The 27,692-nt window shown below is 31.2% G+C and overlaps 1 protein-coding gene across 5 annotated transcripts; it reads right to left on the bottom strand.

Annotated features, from left to right (window-relative positions):
* Positions 1-1,350: 1,350 nt before the first annotated feature.
* On the bottom strand, positions 1,351-27,681 carry LOC105220621 (protein quiver). 5 transcript variants are annotated; one of them, XM_054235221.1, is made up of 7 exons: positions 25,865-27,681; positions 20,274-20,649; positions 17,329-17,461; positions 12,636-12,683; positions 10,828-10,884; positions 7,337-7,483; positions 1,351-7,101 (listed from the first exon to the last, which is right to left on the bottom strand). In XM_054235221.1, the coding sequence occupies exons 3-7, from the start codon at positions 17,396-17,398 to the stop codon at positions 6,530-6,532; spliced, it is 894 nt and encodes a 297-aa protein (XP_054091196.1). In that variant the 5' UTR covers positions 17,399-17,461; positions 20,274-20,649; positions 25,865-27,681; the 3' UTR covers positions 1,351-6,529. The 5 variants fall into 5 exon arrangements, with proteins under 5 accessions (XP_054091196.1, XP_054091197.1, XP_054091198.1 ...); XM_054235222.1 differs by having other exon boundaries at positions 26,134-27,681; XM_054235223.1 differs by having other exon boundaries at positions 26,384-27,681.
* Between the last annotated feature and the right edge of the window lie 11 nt (positions 27,682-27,692).

Below are 27,692 nucleotides of genomic sequence, written 5' to 3'. Positions count from 1 at the left end.
AATTTAAATAATATTTTCGATAACATTCAATTTTTAAAATATTTTTTTATATAACATAATTCATAATTTAAATTACATTTAAAATAATATTAATAAAAAAAATCGTTTTCACGCCGTGAAAGCTTCATATGTGGGCGCTTTCATTTGTAGCGCTTTTCGCCTTCAATCTAAAAGCTGTCTCTTGTTGTTGCTGCTGTTGTGTGTGTATTGCGCTTGCGTGCAGGCATCTCGGCTATAGTTCGTTCGCAAATGTCAATTCTTTAACTTTAACTTTATAGATTGGAAAACGTTGAAAGCTCAGAAGAGTAAAGCTTATTGTAACTGTTATATTTATGTGTGATTTTGTACAAATGTGGTTATTTGTATGTGACTGTATATATGTATATGTGTGCGTGTGATTTAGCAAATGTATGTGTGTCTTCTTATGTGTGTGAGGCTTTATGTCTGTATTTTGTGTGAAATTAGCTTTGAAGCTTTCAACTGTTAAGCAGTAAGTTAAAATATGTAGAGCTTTGAAGCGTATTTCTTAAATATTTCTGCAGCTTGAAGTTTGAAGCTTTATTTGTTTTTTGTCGTGGCATTCGTAGCAGAAGTTAAGTATTTATATATATTTATTGTATATTATGTAGCATATTGTAGTAGTTAAGAGTATATATGTACATATATATACGTTGTTGTTGTTTGGTTTGCACATGGTTGCGATGGTGGTACATGATGAAAAAATTTAAGTCAGACCATTGGCATCGTATGTGAAAAAGCACTTTTCTTCTTTTTCTTCGCTTTCAGTGATCTTTTATTAATCGCTTTTGTTTTTAATTTTCTTGCGTGTTGACTTAATTGAAATATTTATTGCTTGTTTCTCTCTCAAAGCGCAAATTGTTAAATTTTTCTTGGATTAATTTCTCGAATTACAAAATGTGCACGAAAGTATTTTTTCTCTCGCTTGCAAGCGACGTTTGGTCGTTTGTAGTTGGGGCAAGGGAGAGAAGAAACGCTTCCAACACATTTTTTCTTTACATTTCTTTGAAAGTTTTAATTTTAGATTAAATTTTTGTTTTATTTTATTTTTAATTATTGGTAAGCAAATTAACCAATTGTAAAGTTAAAATTAAAAAAAAAAAAAATATTTCTCGTTCTTCTTTCGCTGTTTTGAGATGAATTTTGTATGAAATTTGTAAAAAATTATGTATTTTGAAATATAAAATGGTTAAAAATTGTGGCACGAGTGAGAGAAACAAAGCGAGACAGTTATTTATACAGTTAGATAGACAGAGAGAGAGAGTTATAAAGTGAAAGTGATGATAAAAGAGTAACGCGAGTTGTTAAAATGTATGGAAAAAGTATGTGTGAATTAAGAAGCTCAAAAATATTGAGCCGGTAAATAGTTTTAAACCAAAAAGGCTTCTTGTGGGAAATTAAAAATGAGTTTATATCCAAAAAGAGAGTGAGCGTGAGCGCAAGTTGGTGTTTCATAAGTTCAGTGTATGAATGGCGTGTGACCAAAAACTGAACGAACTACACACACAACAAATAATAAATAAAACTTGTATATTTAATAAATATTAATACATATATTGACATTTTGAAAGGCGTGTAACACAATAAATAACAACATTATGAGAAAAGTGTAAATGTTGTTGTATTAGCGTGTGATAATTGAAAGTAAGAAATGTACAACTTAAGTCACCACAAACTATAAGCGTAATTTATGTGATACATATATGAAAAAATAGCACAGAAACATATAAATAGTTATATAAAATATTTAAAAAACAATAACAAGTTAGTTTCGAAATCAAAACCACATCTTCTCACATCTTTGATGAACGAAAAAACATCATCATTTGCATTACATAAATTTGAAATAATTATGTTAACCAATTTTATTTATTTTATTAAATTCAATATTAATATTTTTAAATTATTTTTGCTTTTGTAATGTAAATTTGCTTGATCATTAACAACAACATCGAAATGTGTTTTTTGTTGTTTTGGAAAAAAATTAGAAGTCAAATATTCAGTGCTTTTTGCATTGTGAGGAATCTATGGTTCGTTCATATCACTTAAAATTAAGTTACGCATTTACGTTTACCATTACAACAACTTGGCCAACAAGCTTGCTGTCACCGATAGCTTCCCGATTTAAAATTTAGTATATATGTATGTATGTAATTTCAAAGTATTTTTTATTTTGTAGCTTGCTTAAGTTCTACGCAATTCAAGCAGCAAATTATTGCAATTATTATATTGTTGTTATTTTTGTAAAATAGCAAAACGAGGCGCGCACGCGTGTTCCTAGGCCTATAGTAAAAATTTACTTCTCATAGCACGTAGAGCAGGAGTGTCGGATGGATGGTAGGAAATTTGGATGAACGGTTGTTTGACTACGTCACTACAATGTGGTACGAGTTGAGTCGGAGTTTTGTTTGGAATGTTTTTGTCAGGTGGCGCTTGAGAGACGCTTTGTTTGAAAGGCAATTTTTTTGGTATGTTATGACTGCTTACGAAAGTATTTGTGGCTGATAGTTTGTAAGGTATTACTTTTTGAGAAACTTTTAATTTCATGCTGAATTCTTCATTGAACGCTATAACTAATTAGTTTTTGTATTTTAGAATTTGTGTAGTAACGAGTTTGGCAGAATTAAGGGGATATGTATTAAATATTGAGTTTCTTATAAGGATCATTTCTAGGTGCAGTGAGGTGCTTAAATATTGCTTAGAAGCGGTGCATTTCGGGCAAAAGAAAATTCAATAAAAGGCAAAAATATAAAAAAAATGCAATATTTAGATAGTAGTGTGGAAAACTCAATGACTATGAGGAATAAAAATAAATACATAAAAAAGTATTTAAATATTTAATATAATTTTGTATATATTCTTATTATTAAAATATATATATGATATATTTATAAACAAAACAACATTTTTATTAACTAAAAATCGGTAAATCATTCATTTTATTTAGTTATCGATAAATTATTTCTAATTAGCGTGTACACCCTGTGTAAATTGTAGTATGACGGAATACAAGTTGAACACATTTGATTGTAAAATTCTGTGAATAATTTAAATCAGTGAATTGTTAATAAATATTTACCGTTAGTGTCTGTAAATTGTAAAACGTTGAATTGAAAATATTTTCTGAGTTTAATGACACCATTGACTAGTAAACCAGTGAAAAACGCGGTGACTTTGCCATGGCTAGATCCTGGTCATTCCAATGGACATAAACACAACACTTGGGGAAAGTTTTAGCTTCGGAAATCTACTGTTGAAGCAGTAACAAGCCTTGAACGAACAAGGCCAGCTCCTTGAGCTGATTTTGTCAAATAAATGATGCGTGAATGCAATTGTTTATGTACGATTGAAGAAACTTTTAGATTTAAGGTAAGAATTGCTCACATACGCAGTTCGAAAACTGATTTAAATAGCCCCATTTTAGTAACTGACAGCTGTGTTAGATTCTGCATAAAGTCAATTTATGATTATCCGTCTCAAATTTGTTCGAAATGGATTTTTAAACGACATAATGACTCATATGATACATTAAATTGTTGAAATCTAAATTAACACATTAATAAAGTGAAATAAATCATTTATGTTAAAAACAAAATTAATACAATTGAAAATCAAATCACCAAATTAAAAGTTATATTTCTTATAATTAATAAATATTTCTTATAATTATATTAATATTTACAAAAAATAATTGAAAGGTGCTTTATTAAATTTTTGTAAAGTGTTTGTGAAAGCGAGTTACAAGCTAGTGCTACAACAACTGGATAAATAAAAGTAATAGTTTTTTAAATACGAAACTCACCTTTTTCGAATAGTTCGTTTCCCATACAAAACTGTTGCACTGAAAATCATACTACAATTCGTTTACGTGCATTTTGCTATAAAAGCACAAGCCGATCGTAATAAAAATTAACGAAATCGAGAAAGAACACTACAAATTATGATTAGAATCGATAAAAATAAATTTAACAGCTAGTTTCAGCAATTCTGATTTTTGTCTGAAGCCATCACTTTTTCAAAATCAATGTGAAACCAATTTGCTAAAGCTATTTTTGCAGTAAAAAAATCAAAGAAAATCGATTTTTTTATGTTTGTGTAAAAATATATATTTTAGGTATATTTATTTTTTCTAAATAAAATAATAATTTATAAATTCGCCAATTGTCTTATTTGCTAAGGCTTAAATTATAATAAAATAAATAAATATATGTGTGTACACATTTTTTTTACTAATTTTGAGTAATTGTGTTAACTTGTAGTCTTTGATACATTTGTAAAAAATTTAGATTCTTGATATTCGAACACTGTATTGCGGGAATAGTTGCATTGAAAGTAAATAATTTAAATCTTTTACAGCACAATTCTATGCTCTATAATCAAGATCATGTTATTTCATTATGTTTTCTGTGAATTGTATAGTTGGTTGGAATTTTTTTTCAAGAAATTCAAAAAAGTTACCCCAAATAACAAAAAATATAGACAGTGCTCACACTTGAATGGCGACTATGGTGTATGAGTAACTTCATTATTTCCCTATCAAGCAGTACTTTAAGTAGAGAAGCTTTGCAAGTTTTTGTGTTGACTTTTTCATGTGACATTAATTCTTAAAAGTAATTATGTGTAGATAACGTTTGTAAAAGTGATATATATTAAGTATTTGATTAAGCGTAGTGGTTTTAAAATTATTTTTTTAAGTTTATTTAATTGAAACAATTTAATGTATTTTTATCCTGTTCTTTTACTACTTTATTGGTACTTTTTATAGTTTTTTGCTTACTTTAAAATAATTATAAATGTTTTTGTTTGTATTGTAGTTTTTTTTATGTTTTAAGTGGCTAAATAAAAAACACAGTGCATGTAATGAAGGTAAAACTGTCAAATCTCTATGGTTGTGCCTTCACTTAAAACGACCGACAACTTTTAATAAGGAAAGGCAATTTTTGCCTCTTTTGCAATCTTGAAATAATTTTATGCCTCAAAACACATTTTCATCTACCCTCATTACACGCACAAAGCTTTCATCCAGATAAATAACTCAGTTCAGGTGTAATACATGCATACAAAATTATATGATTTATAATAATCTTTTTTTAAATTTAATGTGGAAAAATATTTCAATAAAATATCATTAAACAAAAGTGAAAAAAAATACCTCCGAAGAGCTTCACTAATCGAAAGCTTGCAGCTTTACACCACTTGCACACAAAGCTCAAAGTTGCAGTGTTGCCACACTTCGCTACTATGTATGCGTATATTCTGCCGCTTAGTCTACGTCTTTAAAGCCAAAAAGCATGCAATTCCATACATTTCTTTTTTAAATGATATATTTTTACTTAACTTGCAGGTTTCACAAAGTTCTAGTGCTTGCACGAATCACTCACGCTTTTATTTAAATATTTAAAAATATTGTTTTTGTTTTTACTACTAACTACTAAGAGAATTAATTAACAATTTATTACTACGTCTTTTTTCTTTTCATTACACAATACATTTTACTAAATAAATAATAATAAATAAATAGTTTTATAGCTAAAATACCAAAAAATTAAAGTAAATCAAGGCAGATTCTTAATGAAGTACAACGCTTAATAATTAATACTACACAGATTTTCTTAAATTAAATTAAAAATAAATCGCGGAAAAAATTAAAAATTTTAACTAATGTCTAAGTACATAGTATGTAATTAAAAAAATAGTCTAAATTTTTAGTTAAGAGCAAAATTTCTAGAGAAAAGATAACAGGTGTTTTTCGTGTCTATGATTTTTAGAGGGGTGGGGAAAGCCGGAAACGAGCGTGTGGCATAACTGTAATAGGTTCATATAATGTATCTATGTTTGTATTTATGTACTATGTACGAATATGTATTTATGCAGTAATTACTTATTCATGTAATCATTGTAAACGAAGTAATTGTAAATGTACAAATACTTCAGTATATATGTATGTATGTCTTTCTTGGACACGTGGACGTTGTAAAGTTGTGTTTGTTAACAACAACAGCGCAATCTAGCAGTTTCTGGCATGACGTAAGCCAAAGTAAGTAATGCAAGCAAGTAATGTGGTAATGTATACGCGACGGCGATTACTTCAGTTTTTGAAGGTAATTAAAGACAACGCATTTCCCATTTACTTTAAATAACAATTCAGCAGGATGTGTGTTATGCATTACTATACATAAGTTTTTGAGTTTTTGCATTACTACATATTACTTATTGCATTACCACAAATTACTATTTTGCATTACCACACATTACTTTTTGGATTTTTGGATTTCCAACCATTACTTTTTGCATTACCGTACATTAATGTATGCATTACACCAAATTACTTTATGCATTACCACAAATTACTTTTTGCATACCACCCATTGCTTTTTGCATTACCACACATTACTGTGTGCATTGCAATATCAACACCCACTGGAATGCGCTGTGTGTGTGTATCATTTCTCATTTAAATTTTTTTAGTTTAGTGTGTGTGCCTTAAGGGGGTAGATGATGGACCTACACTCTATCTTTCTATGAATGGTGCGCATACATTATTTTCTGTTGTTGTTTTTATTTGGCATGCAAGGTGTAACGGTTGTTCGCTTGATGGCATGCAACAAAATTTCTGTTTTTCTCTGAATTTCACTTGTTCTTGTTGTTGTTGCTCTTGTACACTCATATGACAATGGTGATTTGATATTTGTGTTTGTTTTTGTAGTTGATATTGCAATTGAGGTTGCATTCGATTGGTTGGGTTATGTTGTGATAGTTTTTGTTTTTCATAATTTTCTACTGGTTTATGTTTCTGTTTCTGTTTTGGTTTCTGTTTATGCATTTGCAATAGTCGAGCGAAAAATTGCAATTGCGCACGAATTTGTATTTGATTGAGTAAATATATAATGAATGAGAGCGCTGAGATCATGATGTAATGGTATGATGAACCATTTTGCAATAAATTTTTACTAGAATTGCACATATCTTCCTCACAAAAGCACATATGTCCATTGCCTGAACTTTCCATCATGCACACATGATCGACCATAAATAAATTTATTTGCAATTGTGACGTACACATACGTCGCACAACTTCGTACGCTGTAATGCAAAACACAATTACCGAACGGGAACGGGAGCGAGAGCGAGTGGGAGAGAGAGAGAGAAAAAAATAGAGAACACACATTAAATTGGTTGTTGGCAAGTAATTGTAAGTAATCATAATGTAATTAGCTTACAGCTACAGTAGCTCCGCTAAAATATGCACATTAACCGATATTACAAAGCATTGCTTTAAAGTCAATAATTAATTATTTGAATTTCAAGACGTTCTTACGTGATTTCGAATGCCGCACCATCTTCACACAACAGCCGTTGCAGGTCATCAGCGGTGGTTGATCACGCGGCAGCGCCGTATAGTTGAAGGGATCCTTGCAGCGTGCATCCGTCCACGAATCACACTCATAACAGTATATCGAACGCGCTGCGCATGCGCAGTTGGTGGGTTGTAGGGAAAAAGTGAATTGTATTAGCAAAAGTTTGAGTGAAGTTTGAATAAGAATCGGTGGTATTTTTTTATTCATATTTTAAAATGTTAATTTATTTTTAGTTTTAATGCAGTGCAAAACATTGGCATTCATATTTAGGCGTTGCAACAACAACAATTGCGAAAAATTATACAAAATCCTACGTCTAAAGCAAAGCAAGCAAAATTAATTCGTATAATTCTTAATAAACCATATAGAAACATAAATGAAAAGTTAAGACTTAAATTTGCATATAATAATCTGTGCTTATTAAATATGTAGATTTAAATACTATTTAGCAGAACTATTTTTTTACAAATTAATTGAAAAAAATATCAGATTAATTTTTCTTCGACCTCTTATAAGTATTATGATGATTTTGAATTTACCATGCCCCTTTCGAATTATAACGAAATTGTTTCGCTCGCTATATATCTACCTAATTTAGACATTTTTTTTTTTTAATTCGAACCAAAAATTAATATATACACATAATTGTCTATAAATCTAAAAGTTTTAAGAAAATATTCTCGAAAAGGTTTGTCACCAGATATTTTATTTTTACATTGATGAAATGAAATCAAATATACTTCTAACTCCATAAAATATTTTTGGATAGCGTTGGCACAATTTTAATATAAAAAATAAATTTTTTAAATTAAGATAAGTATAACCAAAACTAAAATTAGATTTCAAAATCACTTCTGTTGAATCCAAACTAATGAAACTAATCCAATAAATTCAATACTACAATATTGAAGTTTTAAAATAACAATACAAATTATTATTTAATTCCTCAAAATCGTCGTAAAAATAAACTACTTATCGATAAACTTTGATATTTTCATAACTCGTTGAAAAAAATTTTAAATTATAAATATTTCCATTGGTTTAATAAATTTGTTGTTGGATTGCATATTCGAGATATGTTTTTTCTAAATCTTTGTTTTTCAATCAGCTGACTAATCTTAACTTTACAATACCAAAATTATATCATAATGTTGACACAAATGGAGTTTTTTAACATTTTTAGTTATGACTTAAAACATTATGAGACTATGTGAATCATCTAATTATAAATTTTACAATGATTAGTCTTTAAATTAGTTGAGTGTAAGAAGCGCTTTAAAGCAACCATCCATTCTTCTACTAGCTATGTACATATATCTGTAATATCTATTCTGTAGGCAGTTTTTAAGACCTTTTTCTTCGCATTATTTTGAAAAGAAAATACTAAAAAATAATTTCAAAACATTTGAACTAAGTGCCACTTAACGGTTCGTGCAACATGCATCTATAACATGAACATAAGCACAAACATCTATATTGACATGGCATAACAATGCAAATTTGTGAATAGAAAGGTGTTAAAAAAGAAAGAAATATTTTTATAATTTGTAGATGCAGAAAGTAACGCATTTGTGGATTTCCTTGTGAAACTACGAACTGCTTTAAAAAGTGATATTTAAAGCATTTTTTATTTTGCTAATTTAGCAAAAAAAAAAAATAGAATAATAGAAATAATAGGCTAAATAAAAAAAAAATAATAATAATATACCTCTAATAATGTTGGTTACCAAGTTTCTTATGATCTAAATAATTTTTTCCAAACTTAAAATAGTGGCATTATACTAAATTCATTGCACTTAAAGTCTCAAGTATGAGGTTAATTAATGCCATTAAATATAATTTTGTAGTTATTAACGGGGCATCAAAATCTAGATTATTATTTTATTATAGAATAAATTTTATTTTAATTTTAAAAAGTTATATATTTGGCCACAAGTCTCAACTGTCTAAGCGGGTTTAAAAAATGTGACCATGAAGCATTAAAAAGTTGTGAAATTTCGATAAAATCATACAAAAATAGATAGATATAACACTAAATGTGATATAATTATAGGAGATAGAGGATATGATAAACTTTCTGAAAACGAAGGCACTTAAACGAAAATATAATATAATATTTGTCGTCACTAATAATTTCCAAGCAGGTTTTTCGGTACTTTAAAGTGTATCTTTTAACCTTCATGAGACCTGATTTGTAAAAAATATTGAAATGTGTAGCGTTATAGGGTATATAATTCAACTGCAGTAATTGCACTTAACTGTATCAAGGAGCAAGAAAACTTATGTACCTATGTATAGTTAATACGAAAGGTAACTGAAAAACTTAGAGAGCTGACGACCGTATTATTATGCCAAAAATACAACCACTTTTTATAAAGGTTTAGTAGCAGATAGTTAGGCCAGAGGTTGTTGAACCATTATATAAGATATATATTTTCCCATAGTTCCTAGTTGGAACATAGGGCCTCGATTATATGCGAGTGATTGTGTATATCGAAAAAAATATGGAAAGAAAATTGTGTGGTAATGTTCTTTCAAGCTTTGAATAACTTTTATCTAATCTCTTTCATAGATGAAATAATATTTTTGTAAATTGGTTGGTTTTCCAAGTCAACATTTATAATAATTATGTTTACCCAGTTGAGAAATAATAATGTTTTACTTTTGTTGAGATTATTAAGATATTTGAGTCGAGTGAAGCTAGTTCACGTATTATTATCTAATTGATAACTAACCTCAATGTTGAGTATGAAAATTTTAAATTTTAAGGTCTATAAAGCACAATTACTCGATCAAATATTTTACTTATATATCTTATTATATACTACGACGAATTATTACGAGTATGTGGTAATAATATGTTGGATTTTTTTCATAATTTTCAATGATCGAACTCTGAAAATCTTTTATATAGAATATTTATATAACATATTATTCAGTTCTTTTTATTTGCCCTAAACAAAATAAATATAAATAAATCTTGAAATTTAAATAAAAAAGCGAAAATGCATAAAAACCATTTCTAAAATATTTGAAAATCAATACGAGCATTAGACATTTAGATAAAGAGATATGGATATCATAAAAATGTATATATGGGTGTCTTTAAAAAATGTTTATAAAAATAAAATCAATTTTGTATTAAATGTGTGTATGTTAGAATTTATGTGGTAAATATTTTTACTTATATTTGAACACGAAAAGCTTTAAACATTTATTATAACTTGAGTTAAAAAATTTTCTTTTTTTTAATATGGGAATATATTTTTTTTAATTTATAGTCAGGAAAAAAAACCACAATTATATTAATTTATTTATATTTGCATTTGTCGCATAAAGAAAAAAGAGCGATAATTTTAATAGAAAATATGTATATATATATTTTTTTTTTTTGGTTTGCTTCGACAAATGGAAAGAAAAAGTGACATTTGCTTGAGGCATGAATTCATACTTTGACATTCAGCTGACACTTGTGGAATCCAAATGAAAATGAGAACTCCAAATGCCGCTGTAAAGAGTAAAAAAAGAAGAAGAAGAAAGACAAATATTTTTGTTTTTGTTTTCTTGCAATGCATTAAGACGAGTAAAAAGAAAGATAATGCATTTAATAAAATATTATAATAAAGTTGATTTTAAAGTTTAATTATTATTTTGCTGCAAAGAGTTTAATTATTTTATTATTATTTGAATAAATATTACGATTTATTCGAGACGTAGCACACATGTAAAGCGCTTAAGTAAAATTTTAAGTTGTTACGTTTTTATATTAATCCTTAATAGACCCTGGTATATATTTTATTTTTAAAAGCCGTTACAGTAATTGATATTATCAATTTCCGAGTACAAGTGCAATCAATACAATTAAGAGTAATTTGGAAAGCTTAAACACAATTAAGATCAAATAATTATGTTGAAATTAAGAACAGGTCGCTGCAATCCTGGGATTATCATAACAGAATGAGGTCTTGTTCTGTATGTCAATATTTTATTTAAAATTGAATTGAAAATATTATGGAATCCATCACTACTGTTCATGAATGAAGTGTGTTTTATAATTTGGATCAATCAGCGGATATATCCATATTATGCGATCTAAACTGAAAGATGGATGCTCTGTATACATTTTGGGTATATGTATTTTCAAAATTAAGTTTATTTAATATATGAAACCCTTAATAACAATAAAACACGAAAATATTGTAGTAAAAGTAGTAAAATACTCAAAGCTTTACTATAGATCCATGTCTTTTTAGTACCTTCTCTTACGATATTGCTTACATACTCCTGAATTAGATAAATAGATAGATAAATTCTATTCAGAAATTAATAAAATAACGAAAAATATTAACAAGTCACAAATTATAAAAGAAAATGCAGTGAAAATAGACGAATGATAGCAACGAGTACAATGAGTACATTGTAGTAGTAGTCATTTATTATACAATTTTTTACACAGTATTCAAGTGTGCAATGGACGAGTACACATGTAATGTATGTAAGTAAGAATTGTGTTACACTAGTACTTGGTTGAACACATGTACTAGCGAGTGGCGTACAAGTAGCGAGTAACTTGTTATGAGTGAAAGCACAATCGTTTTTGGCTTAATTAGTTAGAGATACACAGATGTATGCATGTTTGTAAGTAATTGATGATAATTTCACTATAATAACGAGTTACTTTGAATTCGCAAACATTTACAAGACGTACGCAACGCAACGAACGAGTAAATATCAACGAGTTAACGATTTAACGAGCGAACCAATTAACGAGTAAATCAATAAAAGGCTTTGCGCTTGCTTTTAATTAATTAAGTTAATTTTGTAAACTGTTTTTTTTAGTAAAAAATAAAAATCAAAAACTATGAAGAAAGTGGAAGGAAACCCGGAAAGAAATGTGCACTTGAGTATTTTTTGTTTAATAAAATAGTTTAGTTAGGGGTTTCTAAAGAAAATTTACGCAAACGTCAGTAACTCCAATTAGTAATTAGTAATATTTAGTAACTAGTCTTTAACAGGTGTATACACACATTTCTCTACGTGTTCAGTAAATTAGTAAACAATTTTCATAAATTCAACTCAAAAATCTGGAAACTAGCGCATTTAATGCCTAATTCGTAATAATTTTCCAAATTGCATAATTAGTACAGAAATTAAAATTTGTATATAATTTAGTGTTTGTTTAGTAATTACAGTTTGGCGGTTTTAGCAACAATTTTTTTTACCAAAATGAAAATATAAACAACTTTTTTTTGCACTTACATGGAAAACAATTGTCCGCCATTGCACTTTTCACACAAATCAGCATAACTGATTGGATAACGGATATTGGTTCAAAGTATATCAGATAATCAATTCAAAATTAGTTTAGGTTCGTTATTTTTCGATCGTTGATGTAGTAAATGATGTGTGGTTGAACATAAGAAAGTAAATAAGGAAAACAATAATTGAATTTTGATTAACTTCAATTTGAACAGAAAATTATTATTTTCAGTTTTAATGAAATGTGATTTGTAACAAATTGAAACTTATAGAGTTGTTTTTAAATATGCTGAGAAAACCTGTTATTCATTCTAATCTGGAGGTTGTATGTCCTCTTCGAGTTCAACAAAGTACACGTTTCTTACAACCATTAACAGAACTTAAAAAACGACGGATATAGAAGTCAATGTATAGATGGGAAGTTCTAACTGGTTTTATGAGTAGTATCCCAAAGGGACTGCTGTGTTAAGCTATTTTCACATTATTATCTGTAAAAAAATATCTGTAAAAAATCAGAATCTATTCAGTTTGCACGATGTCCTTGAAAGATTGCCATTAAATGAAAAAAGATAATATAAGCCGGTCACCCAACAATGTATTTAAGAAACCATAAATACAAAATCTCAAGGGCAAAACCACTCATTAAAGCTGAGAGAGGACAACAATATTTTAGCACTAAAAAGTGGCTAGTAAAAATAACGACGAATAATAAACGCTGTTACTCTCTGTTAACACACATTCATGCACATTCTCAAATTCAAGGGTTAGTGTCACTGTAGATAATTGTTTTGAAATCCTGAAACAAATTTGAGGAAGTTGAAACGCTTCAAGTCTATTTATTCCTCAGAACCAGCTCTAGAAAAGTCTAAGCTGGCCAAGTCCAGGAATACCTTAAAGCTAGCATAAGTGGAACGCTTCGAGTCTCTTTATACCAGATACAAATATTTCTAGATGATATATCGAGTTGAGTTTACTCTTTATGATGTGAATCCTGATTATTACTCGGATATTATAATAGAACCTACGTCAGCTAACGGAGTTTATGAGAACGTTTTTCATGTCACAAATACTTTGGGATTTGACATCGTCTGCTAATAAACGCACTCATAAGAAATACAATTCTACAAATTGTGAATTCCTGACGGACTTCAATTTACGGTTTTCCGGTTGCTAGCCATTCGCTTAACGAACTTGTCTACGGTCGCTATAACCATTGATACCGCAACAAAATACTTTCACTGGAACTGTACTATAATGTACTGTGCTATAATGTACTGTACTATACCTACATCTCTGACACTTATCGGTGGGTAGAATTTACAAGTAAATACAATAAGCATAAGTATTTAGAACTGTTATGAAAAAATTTTCTGCCAATGTCATTATCTATACCATGGCGTTGTAGGTGAAATATAATAACTGATGAATGCTTAAACTAATCCACCCAAACCCCAATTGTACTTTGCACCTTTCATTAGTAAAGCAGCTCTTTACCGCAAATCCGCACATAAACAATCGTCATGACCGTCATAAATGTTCGCACTGACAAGCACGCCCTTATTTTATTAGCTCACTTACACTTATGCGCTTTAGTTGGTGGCCGCTCGAGGCCAGCACAATGTCGACTCTTCTTACCTCGTCAAATCACGTGTGAAACAATGGTAGTGCACTCGTGTTGGGCACCTGTCGTGCCGAATATTGATGGGATTATTAGCTCATCAAGTTTAACGCATGATACGCTCGAGGATACCAGTATAATACGGGCACACGCGACCGAAGAAAATAAATAAACAAACAAAAAATTGTCAAAAAAATAAAACAAAGAAACAAATAGTGGAATAAGCTGGGTAGAGTCGCACACGCTAATATAACTATGTATGAGAGCATTCGTCGTAAAAAATGTTGGAAAATAAAGTTCACGGCGTAGATTTCCATACATTTCAGCAATATATTATTAGAAGGAGTCAGATAAATAGTAAATTTGAAATAAAAGTCCTATATCGAGTCAAGGAAGGACATCCAAAGGTGCACTTGGTGAGGACGGAGAATGAAATCGGGCTATGGACCGAGTTTTAAAGCAGTATTTTATGATTATTCGACCGCAATTGTCTCTAGGTCGCTTACTAGCTGTGAAACACGAAATCGCAGGAAAGGGTATTCTGAATTAATAATATGATATACTATTGTATATACATATATCTGGAAGTCAACAATGAACTTAGAATTGGTCGTCTTCTTGGTACAATCTCTAAATTGACATTTTTTTCTCTGTTATATTCTGTTTTTTTCAGTCAGCTTAGTTTGTAGTAAAGTCTAAATTTCAGTACCTATAAAATTGATTCGGTCTAATGTTAATGCATTCTTTTACCTTTCATGCTTTCTCAGGTCACCAATACCTAATTAAAAAATTCTGAATAGAGATTTTATGATTTCAGTACTTCTCTTATGATTTAGCTTCATACTCAGAGTTGCGTCAAGAATTTACCATTTTGGTGAGTATTATATTAAATCTGATCTGAAATGAGTATTGGGTCTCCACAGGAACACATAAAGTGTTCTACACGTAAAAAACAAACGAATATTAATCTTATAATTAAAAAAAAATGAGAGATTATTTTGCATTCAACACAATATTTTACATTCTCCATTCATATTGTACATATTTCCGTTCGTAAATCCAGAACCCCTTTTCCAGCCACACATCTGCGGCGCAATTATTGTTTTTATTCTCACCGGCTATGAATTGGTTTATAAATATTTTTATTGATTTCTATTGTAGACAAATGTTTTAATTTGTTCTTGTTAACCTCAAAAACGTAAATACAGCAAATAAATATAGGAAATTCACAAAAATCTATTTCCAATTCATAGTTGTAGCAGATGTGTGAATGAAAATGATAATAATAGATGTATGTATGTATGTATGTATGTACAGGGTCCAGTAACTTTTATGTTGGAATGTAAAAATTTGTTGACTTTGAAAAACAAATGAATTTTATATTTGATACATTTAATTTAATTTGGGCAATGTATTTAGATTGAATTATATTTGAATTCATTAATGAAGCTGGTGCCCTTATTGTTAATAACAAAGTGAGCCTTTTTTGTTATATTTTCAAATATTTTTCGGGCATCTCGGGCGGTATAGCGAAGCTGTGGCTCATATGTCTATGCTCTATATGCCTTGAGCTCTTTAATGATCTAAGGATTATTGGAACATTGCACTTTTTTTCAATTAATCCCAGAAAAATAAGTCAGGAGAAGTTAAAACTGGTGATTCTGATTGGATTGTATGTTCTTGAAATACTGAAATTTTGTTGATTCACACGGATAGAAAATGTGAAGGAGAGTCATCTTACAATTGATAGACTGTTTTCTAGCAAATTTATGGTTAGAATTGTTCTCAATTGAGTTTTTCGAATCATATATTATGCCTAAGACAGACATATGGTTTCTGTACTACGATATGTACTACAATAAAAGCTCAAGAAACCATATACCAGCATAGTGACACACATGTAGTATTGTACTATGTTTACATCCATCAGCTGATGCAAATAAATTCAAGCAAAATATAATTATGAATAACAGGCAGGAAAATTGATCCTGACTTAGTTACAACTCCAAGCAATCTTAAAAAATTATTGTCCCTTATAATTATTACAAATTACATATTATTACATACATATGGCATATTTTTCACATCATTTTTTCAAATTTTGTTTTTTTGATTTCAATTTTTTTTGAATCTAATTTATTTTCTTTATGTCAAAATGTCAGAAAACATATGATTGTTTCAGAAGAGCTTTCGGTGTGTTCAATGCAATCCATTGTATCCCAACACCACAAAATTTCAATGGTTTCTAGAACTCTATTGTAGTACGGAACACCATTTGTTTTCAAACAAAATTCGGAAAACCGGTGATAGACATATGGTTTCTGAAGCATACTACAATACATATGTATATACTAACTACATGTCTGTCTCAGGTATTATACTCAATGCAATCGGTGAGTAAATGTCAAAAGTACTCAATGTTTAAATACCGATATAAAAGCTGGGCCACCCTGTATGTACATATGTTAATAGTATATGTAAGAACGAATATTGAAAGTCCAATATGTTCTATTCGAAGTGTAAATAGTTTTAAATAAGTTTGAGTGTGCGAAGCGAAATATAAGTATTTTTACTTATTAAATTTTTTTCAATGAAATGTAAAATCATGAAATTTTAATTACTTTTCATGCATAAAAGCGCATGAAAGTTGAAAAAATATAAAATATTTACAAATGTTTTTGCTTTTAATTTTACATTTTCTGTAAATAATTAAGTCGCTACTACTAATTTTATGTACTAGTAAGTAAGTGTAAAAAAATTTAATTAATTACTAAAATTTATTGCCATCTCGTTGGTCCTGAAAACTCTTTAGCTAAAAATTAAACTTATTTATATATTAAATTATAGTAAATTTGCATAAATCGCATTACTATATGTACACTTAGATACATATACAAGCCGCATGTAAATATACATATCATATATATCCATGATACCTCACATTATCAGCTATGACTCGTGATGTTTTCTATTTATAGTTGAAATGGCATGTTTATTTTTATTATCATATGTGAGAATAGACATGTGTATGGAAATAGTAAAAGAGTATTATTTATTTATAGACACATCGCTCACCTGTCAACGTCAGCATCCATTTGTTGTAAGTAGTGGGTGGCGTCGTCGTTGTCCGTCGCCAACGACCCATTCTAGAGACTTTATCTTTTAGTTATGATAAGTTTGCAGTTGGATTCTTATTGAGTTGTTTGAACTAGGAATTTGAAAGAAAATAAATATTAACGAGTAGTATTTTTGTTTTATAAAATTTATTTAAATAAATTTAGGGAAAGTTTAAGTTTAAGCAAATATATAATTATGTTAGCAATCCTTTTGATATTATTCCTTAACAAAAATATTTACAACTTGTAATTCACCTTAGTACTTTTAATTGATTTTATGAGTAACCTTTTTCAATTAACAAATCCTTTCAAACACGTAATTCTTAAGGGAATAGTGAAAACTACTTCAGAACACCTATTTTGAAATTGGTTAGAGTTAGTGCAGAGATTAGTTCGTACATTTAGTTTGTGTTCTTTGAAAATAAGCTGCTCTTAGAAAATTAAGAACACTTTTAGAAAAGGGCAGCAAATTTTAGCAAAGATTTGCCTGAGAGAACAATACGTATGTTATATTATTAGGCAGTTTTTAATGTTTATTAGAAAGTGATAAGAATTCTTGCTGTTTTTATACTCTCGCAACAAAAGTTGCTAAAGAGAGTATTATAGTTTTGTTCACATAACGGTTGTTTGTAACACCTAAAACTAAAAGAGTTAGATATAGAGTCATATATACCAAAGTGATCAGGGTGACGAGTAGATTTGAAATCCGGATGTCTGTCCGTCCGTCCGTCGGTCCGTCTGTCCGTCTGTGCAAGCTGTAACTTGAGCAAAAATTAAGATATCTTGACGAAACTTGGCACAAATATTCCTTGGCACCATAAGAAGATCAAGTTCGAAAATGGGCAGAATCGGACCATTGCCACGCCCACAAAATGGCGAAAACCAAAAACACATAAAGTGTCATAACTAAGCCATAAATGAAGATATAAAAGTAAAATTTGGAATAAAGGATCGCACTAGGAGGGGACATATTTGGATGTAATTTTTTTGGGGAAGTAGGCGTGGCCCCGCCCCCAAATCGGTTATTTGTATTTAACTCGCAAACTAATAAAGCTATATAAACCAAACTTTCTGCAGTTGGTTCTCATACATACCCCACCACACACCATAAAAATAGTTGAAATCGGATAACCAGCACGCCCACCTCCCATACAAAGGTTAGGTTGAAAATTACTAAAAGTGGGTTAACTCATTAACGAAAAACGTCAGAAACACTAAATTTTGCAGAAGAAATAGCAGAAGGGAGCTGTACTCAGATTTTTTTACAAAATGGAAAATGGGCGTGGCATTGCCCACTTATGGGTCGAAACCCATATCTCAGGAACTATTCGACCGATTCGAATGAAATTCGGTATATAATATTTTCTTGACACCTTGATAACACGGACAAAAAATGGGCGAAATCAGTTCACAACCACTACTACTTTCCTTATAACTCAATTTTGAAATCCATCTGATTCGTTCACTTTATAATGTATACATAAGGAACTATTGAATACAGCGGAATAAAGCTTTACACAAATAGTGCATTTCATCTCATTGTCGAAAACGGACTATAACTTTTCAAAGCCCCAGATATCGAACATGTTGAACTCAGCGCCTAAGGGTAAATTTTAAACGAAAATATGGGTAAATCTCTCAGATATCTCAATTTAATTCAGAGGAAATTGTTTTCTTCTAATAGTGTGTCTCTGTTCCAAAAATTATTAAAATCGGGTCATAACATTTCCATATACCTAATTATAGGTTTTTCAAAAATACGGTGAGCTTTATTCCGCATATATGTATTGGTTAAATTTCTTCAATAAATTGCGAGAGTATAAAATGTTCGGTTGCACCCGAACTTAGCCTTTCCTTACTTGTTTATTATAAAACTATTCGAGCATTAATTAATTGTTTAATAGACGTAAGGAGGAGAGCCAACGCTCATTTTTCAACCATACATAATAAATATATGAAATATGTATATCAATGGAAAATTGTCCAGCGTAGATAAGTCAAATGCGATGCAGACCGTGCGGTACGTTACATGCGGCCACAAATTCAAACATATGTTGGCAAATGTAGATGTCCAATGTAAGCACGATTTTGCGATAATGCCGCATCGCAGTCAATGTTTGAAAATCAAACTCGTTTGATTTTGCCTGCAGTATCGTTCGAAATCGACATATGTATATCGAAAACATATGACATTTCCATAGTCAAATTAAAAATATAATTTCGGATGTTGAAAAGAGAAATATTTTGTCGAATAAAAGACATTAACGTATGTTTGCAAAAAAAATGGCAAAACAAGCCCATTTCACACAGGGTAAACATTTCATTGCAGTCTCCAGCATCAACGCATAATCGCGTTGTAATTGGACGCTTTTTGTATTTCACGCACGATATTGGGGGCCGCACACATTGGTAAACCGTGCCCGTGTCTACGCTTGGCGTGGTTAGGGGTTTCACGTACATATTTTGATTTCTAAAAACATTTTAGGTTGAGAATTGCAATAAGGAACAATTTATAACAAGTCTTATATAGTTTTAGTTAAGGCTTAGGACCCTATGACTGAAATCTCAAATGTTCTTTTTTCTCTTGGAAAGAGTAATTCGTATACGAGCTTTATTTAAAATTATATCATACCACAGGCAGCCTGAAAAGTTCGTTTCATTCTAAAAAGAACACTTTTTATACATACATACATAATTCGATATCATTATTCAACTATTCGAGAGTAATTCAACACTCCATAAGTGTTTTCAGAAACCTAAGATTTGTTCTAACTTAGAACAATAAAAGTCGCTGAAGGTAAGAGTTGAAGAGTACGGTGGAAAATTATAATTCAATGCCCAATTAAAACAAAGAAGTATACGAAATTTTCAGTCTGTCTGTTATATATTGTACATACAACTTACCTTTTACCAACGGTATGCAATGAAAAATTACTTGGTTTTCATAGATCAACCAGACCAAGGGCCAGACAGCAATTCGACCTCGTTCTGCCAAATATATCTCTTACAGTCGTCTTTCTAATATTTCGCCATTTTATAGCTAGTAATTGCACGGCGGCAAATTTATGTAATGAGTTATTTATCCTCAATCAATTAATCAAGTAATCATTACCATTATTATTTTTTTCTTAATTATTTATATGCAATGATTAGATAATAAGAGAGTGGGTGTGTGAGTTTATTTATTTATTTGTTGTACTATAGAATAAAGTAATCTAAAAATAATGTCAACAATCCACAATAGACTGAGTAATTTATAAGTGTAATTGTCGCGCAAAATCTAAAAAAAAAATAAAAATATTTTTCAAAATTAAATAACTGCAGTTAAATTAGGAACATGCTTAATTATAATTTTTATAATTTTTATTTCTATTTAATATAGTTTCATGTTTTTCCGCTGTAAATAGTCAGTTAAAAACATTTTGCTCATAAAATTTGTTTATTGTGAAAATACTATAGTGATATTAATGACGTCAATGAATAAGAGAAGAAGAGTTAAAATCTCATCTTGCTCTTTCAAATCACATTTTTGTTGTCCCAAATGTATGTGTACATAATTAATTGCGCATGGGTACAATAAAATATTTTACGGTTATATGAATCAAAATTATTTGAAATATATCAAGATACGCAGAAATACGAGTAAATTTATTTAACAGTAAGTGTATTCTAAAAATGAAAGCCTGTAAGAAGATGGGTTGAAGAATTACAATCCACATACGGGTTGAAACCGGATTAAAAATAGAAGCTGACTACTTCATGTTATAAAGCTGTCACATGGTTTAATATTGTCGAATCCGGTCATAATAAAGTAGACAAACTTACTCCTATAAAACTTTTATAATATTGAATTCTTCCAAAAGCTTGACCAAACTAGTTTGGAGGATGCTTAACCTGTTCCTCTATCACGATGTCGTCAGATTAGGTTAGGTTAGTTATCGAGGTTTCCCGTGGAAATCTGACACTTTGTGATCCCACATCCCTGTCATGGTTAAAAAAACTAAGCTGAAGGTTCTTGAATGATCTTGAATGCCAAGATATTTTCACCTCAATTCCTTCAAGACCACTTTGACAATTATAATCTTAATGCTTTCTCTTTATTTTAATTTCAAACTTTGCGATATCAGGATTTCCCCCCCCAAAACGTTTAACTTTCATGGCTGTTCCCCAGAAGAGGATGAATACACTTAAACTATAAGGACAATCCTTTGTTAAGTCAGAAATTACTCTTAGTTAGATATTAAGACTCGACAACTAACGAAATATTTGAGGGCGAAGAGCTCTCTAGTTATCTTACGATTTCCATGGTTAAGAAGGAGAACCCGAACTGTCCAGTAGAAAATCACAAGAGAATAGGAAGTGATCCTAATCGTTTCCATTCTACTGTAGATAAGACTGACGTGCCTAGCCTTGACAGCTCATCAGCATTAAATTTTTCTGGGATTCTTTTGTATCCAAACTAATCTAATCGTGAAGATATGACTAGCATCGACTGAAAGTTTGCTACTAGAGTGAATCGTCACTTCACTGAAGGATGCTACACTTCGAAGCAAAAGATCCGCTGCTAGCTTTATAGGAGCCACTTACAGTTAAAAATGCTACAATAGTCGTAAAGCCTTTTGAAGCACCTTCCACCATACAAGGAATATAAATTTACCTAAGTTTACATGTGGCCAAAGAACTACTTAATATGGATTTTGTGAACAAATTTTATGGTTTCACATGAGACAAAAATTACATATACATTTATTGAGGAGATTTTGCCTATGGGAAATTCATGATACGAAAAACAGTTGAGAGTGAGTTTTTTCATTGGGAATGTCGTTCACATGAAGTTTACAATAAAGCTGAATAGTTATATATTTAAGTGTGGCTGCACTTCTGACCAGTATAGCGGAGAAAAAGTTACCTGTAGTGGAATAAGTGTCAAAACATCTGGCGATTTAAATAAAAAAATGTAAAAGTATTTACAGACTTAAAGTGAACCCGGCATCGACCACTCAGCTGGAGCAGCATTTAATCGAAATGCTACTCTGTGGGAAAACAGAAAATATTTATTTTTAGACTACAACATCCTGCTGCATGGACGCACGGACGCCCGAAAGAAAAGCAAAATACCAAACAGAAACCACTTGCAGGCCACAAAATGAATTTAACGCATGCCAAATATAAAACTGTATTTGCTAAATGTAATTGTCACACGCCCACTTTATGCCGTCCATCACTCATTCAGTTCTAATATTAACCAAAATTTTAAAATTGTTTTGAATCACGCTAAACTACAATAAATACTAATACTAAGTGTTTGCGGACGCTACGATTTGCGTATGCAAGGAAATTAAGTTGTAAAATATATTTTGATAGCAGAAATAAATAGAAATAAAAGTGTGGCTGGCCAGCGAGCGCGTTGTGCGCTGCTTGCTCTGTGTGCACAAATAAATTGGCAGCGCTGTGTGGGTGTGAGTGTGTCGCATGCTCACATTGAACTCTGGGAAATTAACAAAAACAAACAAAAAAACGAAAGAAAGTAAAAATAAAAAATAAAAACTACAAATATATGTATAAACAGAAGCGAACGCCTTGGGCGACAACAAGGCATGTGGTAAACTGGCGCAAACACACGCGCGCACAGCTGCTCATGAGTATGTATGTATGTTTGTTTGAGATTTTTAAATATACATACATCTCCATATATATTTACTTATGCATATGCATAGTCTAGTCTGTTTAGCATAAGCGTGTATTTTATTTTGCATCTATTTTTGTACACTTCACACTTCAGCGCACACAAAATGCAGTCACCAATAAATGTCACACAAACATATATACACGTGTCTGAGTGTGTGCAGTAGCCAATAATGCTTTGCTTTATCAAATTTTAACTTAATTTCCACTTTTCCGCCTCTTCGGTTGTGCGTCATGTCAATATTTGTGCTCATGTATTTACTATGCAAACGGGTTATTGTTGAGGGGACAACGTGTCGTATACGTAATCTAAATTTTAACACTGCCGTTTTGAACACAAACAGGTGGTTTTGTGGTCGAAATGATTAATTTTTAGGATATAATATATATTTTGTGTTTCATTTATTTTAGTGTTAAATACCAACGGTACTTTTTGTTATATTAAATTAATTTTTTTTTTTCTCTTCGATCAAGTCACAAATACAGTTGTCAGTCTTTAAATATGCTGTTGTTTGTTTGTGAAGTAAATAAATTCGACCCTAGACATAACCTTCCCTTCAGAAGGTGGGCAAGGTAGACAAACGAGTTAAGTATCTACGAGTTAAGTATCTATACGGACGGATCCAAACTAGAATACAGAGTAATTAAAGAAATCCTCTTGGTTTCATCAAAGTGTATGTTAACGACCATAAATATATTTATATTTACAGATAGTCAAGCGGCTTTAAATTGGCTAAAGTCTCTTAAAATCTCATTGAAGATAGTGAATGCGAGGAGCTATTAGTGACACGAACATCATAAACCTGCAATGGGTTCTAGGACATAGTGATATTCAGCGAAGCTGGACCAACTTACAGTTAGATGCTAATAAAGAGAGAATTTACATACTTCTGGCTACCATATTTAATCGACAAATATGATGTAGACATAGTTGAGTCTAGATGGAAACAGTCATTGTCTTGCTAAACAGGCAGACAAACTTGACCTAAGTTGAATAAGAGCCGCACATTCCGTCTATTGAAATTTAAAAGAAATGACTCGCCAGCAGCTGGGGTTACCTTACAATGATAACTGTAGAATCTGCCATGAAGTAGAAGAAACAGAGACCATAACACACCTTCTATGCGGCTCTGTACAGAGAAAGAATCGCAACTATTGCAGAGGTTGCACGTATCAAACTTTGTGAATTATTTAATTTTATCAAGTGTGAGGGGATTAAAGTGCCAGCTTGTCAATTTTTGTTTGTTAAAAGCTCACACTTCGTTTTTTCTTCTTAAATTCTTGGCCATAACAATAATGTAACGATGTCCCAGTCTCCATATTCGCCAGACATGACCCCGTCTGACTTTTTATCCCAAAAATCGAGTTTGAGAAGTGTTTCGACGATTGGAAGAAGCGCTGTCATATGTGCATAATACTAAATGTGGACTATTGCGAAGGCGAAAACATTAGTGTAAACTAATTATTATTGCAACAAAAGAAAAGTTGAAGTTAATAAAGATACTGCAGATATATTCTAATTTGTTGGCACTGCATTTATGTAATGAGGTGAAGTACTTTTTGTGTCTGAGCTGCCGGCTCTTCGATTCAATAATTCCGCTCTTCATCAATCCCTACTCTCCACTCTCATTGAAACAAGTTTTCTGTCGGTCTTCACAGTCCATTGAGTTCATTTACAGCGTTCCGGTAGCTTTTTATTGCTCTGATCTCATCCCTAGTTCATTAAAGAAGCGGTTGACTACCATCTTGATTAAGTTATCCTCGGCAAAGAAGTAAAAATTGTCTCTGCTTTCTAATGTCGATAACATTTGAATCGCAGTTGCATTGTAGAATACCTGTCAGCTTCCTTACTGGCGGCAGAAAATTATGCTAATAATGGTATTGGGTCACAGTGTTACATAGGAGAGCTAACATGATTTTTTGGAACCGCTCGCTATAACTGAGCGATTTAGAAATATCCCGATTTTTAATTTTTTTTAATAGCAAATATTAGAGACTTAATTTGAGTGATTTTTTCATTGAGAGATTTGGAGCTTTCAAACTTTAGGGTGTATTTTTAAACGGTTGAAATTTTTTCGTACCTCAAGGTGTTGCATAATATCGATACACACACATCAAATCGCCGGAGATGACATATTAACCGAGTTTTACAACAGTTGGTATTAATTGACCCAACCTACTTAAGTACAATCAATAATTACCTTCTGCATTACCACTGTGACCTAAGCCCTACCGGAAAAGTTAATTTCAAACTTAGGCTTTGACAGTTGGAATAATCACACACATACACATACATATGTATGTATGTATGTGTTATAAAACCAACATTGTTGCAGAAGCTGTGCGATAAACAAGTGTTGCAAAGTCTGTTTATACATATATGTATATATGTTTGTATTTAGGTGTAACATTGCTGTAATGGTTGCGGTGTGTCAACAACAAATTTATGTAACATACTGATTTATCGATTGTCGAAGTTACAAAAAAAATGTAAAAAAACATAAAAATACAAAAAAACACACAAAGAACAACTTGTTTTTGTTGCTATTTTTGTTTGCCTTTGCCAAAGACACGAGCATTTCACTTGCCATCGCACTGTTTCATAATTAATCGATAAAGAAAATATTGCAAAAACTCAAAAAGGTAAAACAACATATGAATAAATACAAACTTAGAGATCTAGCTACGCATGTTTGTTTGTGTTAGAGTACTTAAAGAATTGCTTGTTTGTATGTTTTTTTTTGCTTTTACAAGGCTTAACATGGAAACCGTGTCAGCGGTGTACAATAACAATAACAGGTGACTACTACCGAAATTTAACAACAACACCACGCCTGTAAGTAGGCAATAAAGTCAAAAGGAAGTCGAAAATCTATGCCAACTGCGCTGCTGGCGTCGCTCCTTACAACAACATATACGGGTTTTGCAACATAAATTTTCACTTTCCTTTCGCATGCAGTTTGCTGTTGTTGTTGTGAATTTTTCTTTTATAGATTTTTAACACATTTCACTTTGCATTTTAACCACCGTTTTGTTAATTTCTTGCTACACTATTTGCTAGTTTTGCGAAACACTTCACTTTTTCCAACTCCAGCTGACTTTCTCCGCCTCACCCGCTGCCTCCTCTGCGGCACGCAATCAATTCATCGATTCTTTTCTACTTTGCACGCACTTTTTTCATTCTACTTTTCTATATGTATGTATCTTAAATGCCTACACACGCACACTTTATTGCATTGCTTTGCTTGCTTTTGATTTTTTATTGAAATTTAAATTTTTTGCACATATTTCACTTTCGAAATCTTTTTTTCTTCTACACAGATATTCACCAAAAAACTTCTAATTAAAATGTTTCTTGCTATTGTTGTTGCCACTTATGTATTATATATATATGTGTGTGTTGCAGACAATGTGAGCTCGAGCTTCTCCGTTTTGTTGCGCGTTATCCGCCGTTATGATAGCAACTGACTCGGCCGAAAGTGTTTGGATGGTCGCTCAGTCACATTAGCCGAATTCGTTGGCCATTGGGAGTATTTTTGTTGTCATTGCTTTCGGTATTTCCCGTGTAGAGTTGCCAACTCCACTTTTAGAAAAAAATGCAAGAGTAATGGATTACTTAAATATGGGATTTTACGGAAAAGCTTATCTTGGAATGAAAATTATTTCAAGTTATACATTTAGATCGCTTTGCGGCGACATATTTATGCCCAACTTCCATGGTAACGGTTTTTTTCAATATCGCTCCATCAACTGCTGACTGTTCTTCTGGGGAACGGAGTGGTCATCCTTTTGAAACTAGATTAATGGGTTTTGCGATCCTATTATTTCCAGAGGAAATACCGATTTTGTCTTTCCGGTTTGTAAGGATGGGATTTTTAAGCGAAGAAAGAAGCTTTTGGTCGACGCTACTGAAATTTCAGTTGCCATCAGTATGTATTTATTCCACAAAATAACCATCCGTAACCTCATTTTCTCCGATATCTTTTCATAAATATTCTTCGGAAATATATATTCTCTCAAAGTTGGCAATCCTTCGGGTATCCCACTCTCACATCTCACGGTTCTAAACTGAATTAGCGTTAGCAAATGTGGCCGTTGCAAATATATTTCAATTCCACAATGCAGAGAACGTATAATATATATATATATATATATTTAACGTTCTCTGCTGCAGTGCATCCAGAACACAATTATACGAGGATTAACAAGTCTAGCTTTTAGTATATCATATTTTAAGAATTGCGTGTTGATGTTCCTGAGAGCTGGTTCTAAATCAACAAATGCATATAGAAGTAATTTTCATGAAAACGTCTCGTCAAATATTAATTAGACAATTCTCAGGAGGACCCGAGATTCAATCTGTCACCTCTTGAAGTACGATGCTTTCTCAGAATTTTGGTTCCTTCATCTGCGACCTATTAGTCCATAGCAGCATTAAGTATTTATTAATCGGCTGTACGATTGCTAAGTATGTTACCGAGAACATTTCTTTGATTTTACGCCAGTGTTGGTCTCTAGTGATTTTATGACTTGGTTTCTAGTAGAGTGATGGAAAAAATCAAAACCAACATCCAGTATTTTCTACTTATAAACGATTATTTTCGCGTCGTCGGCGTTAATGTTCAGATCAAGTCGGTG

The sequence above is a fragment of the Zeugodacus cucurbitae genome, chromosome 6 (assembly GCF_028554725.1).
Source record: "Zeugodacus cucurbitae isolate PBARC_wt_2022May chromosome 6, idZeuCucr1.2, whole genome shotgun sequence".
Taxonomy (NCBI): domain Eukaryota; kingdom Metazoa; phylum Arthropoda; class Insecta; order Diptera; family Tephritidae; genus Zeugodacus; species Zeugodacus cucurbitae.
The sequence above is the reverse complement of the archived record's forward strand: the minus strand, read 5'-3'. Positions and strand labels throughout refer to the sequence as shown.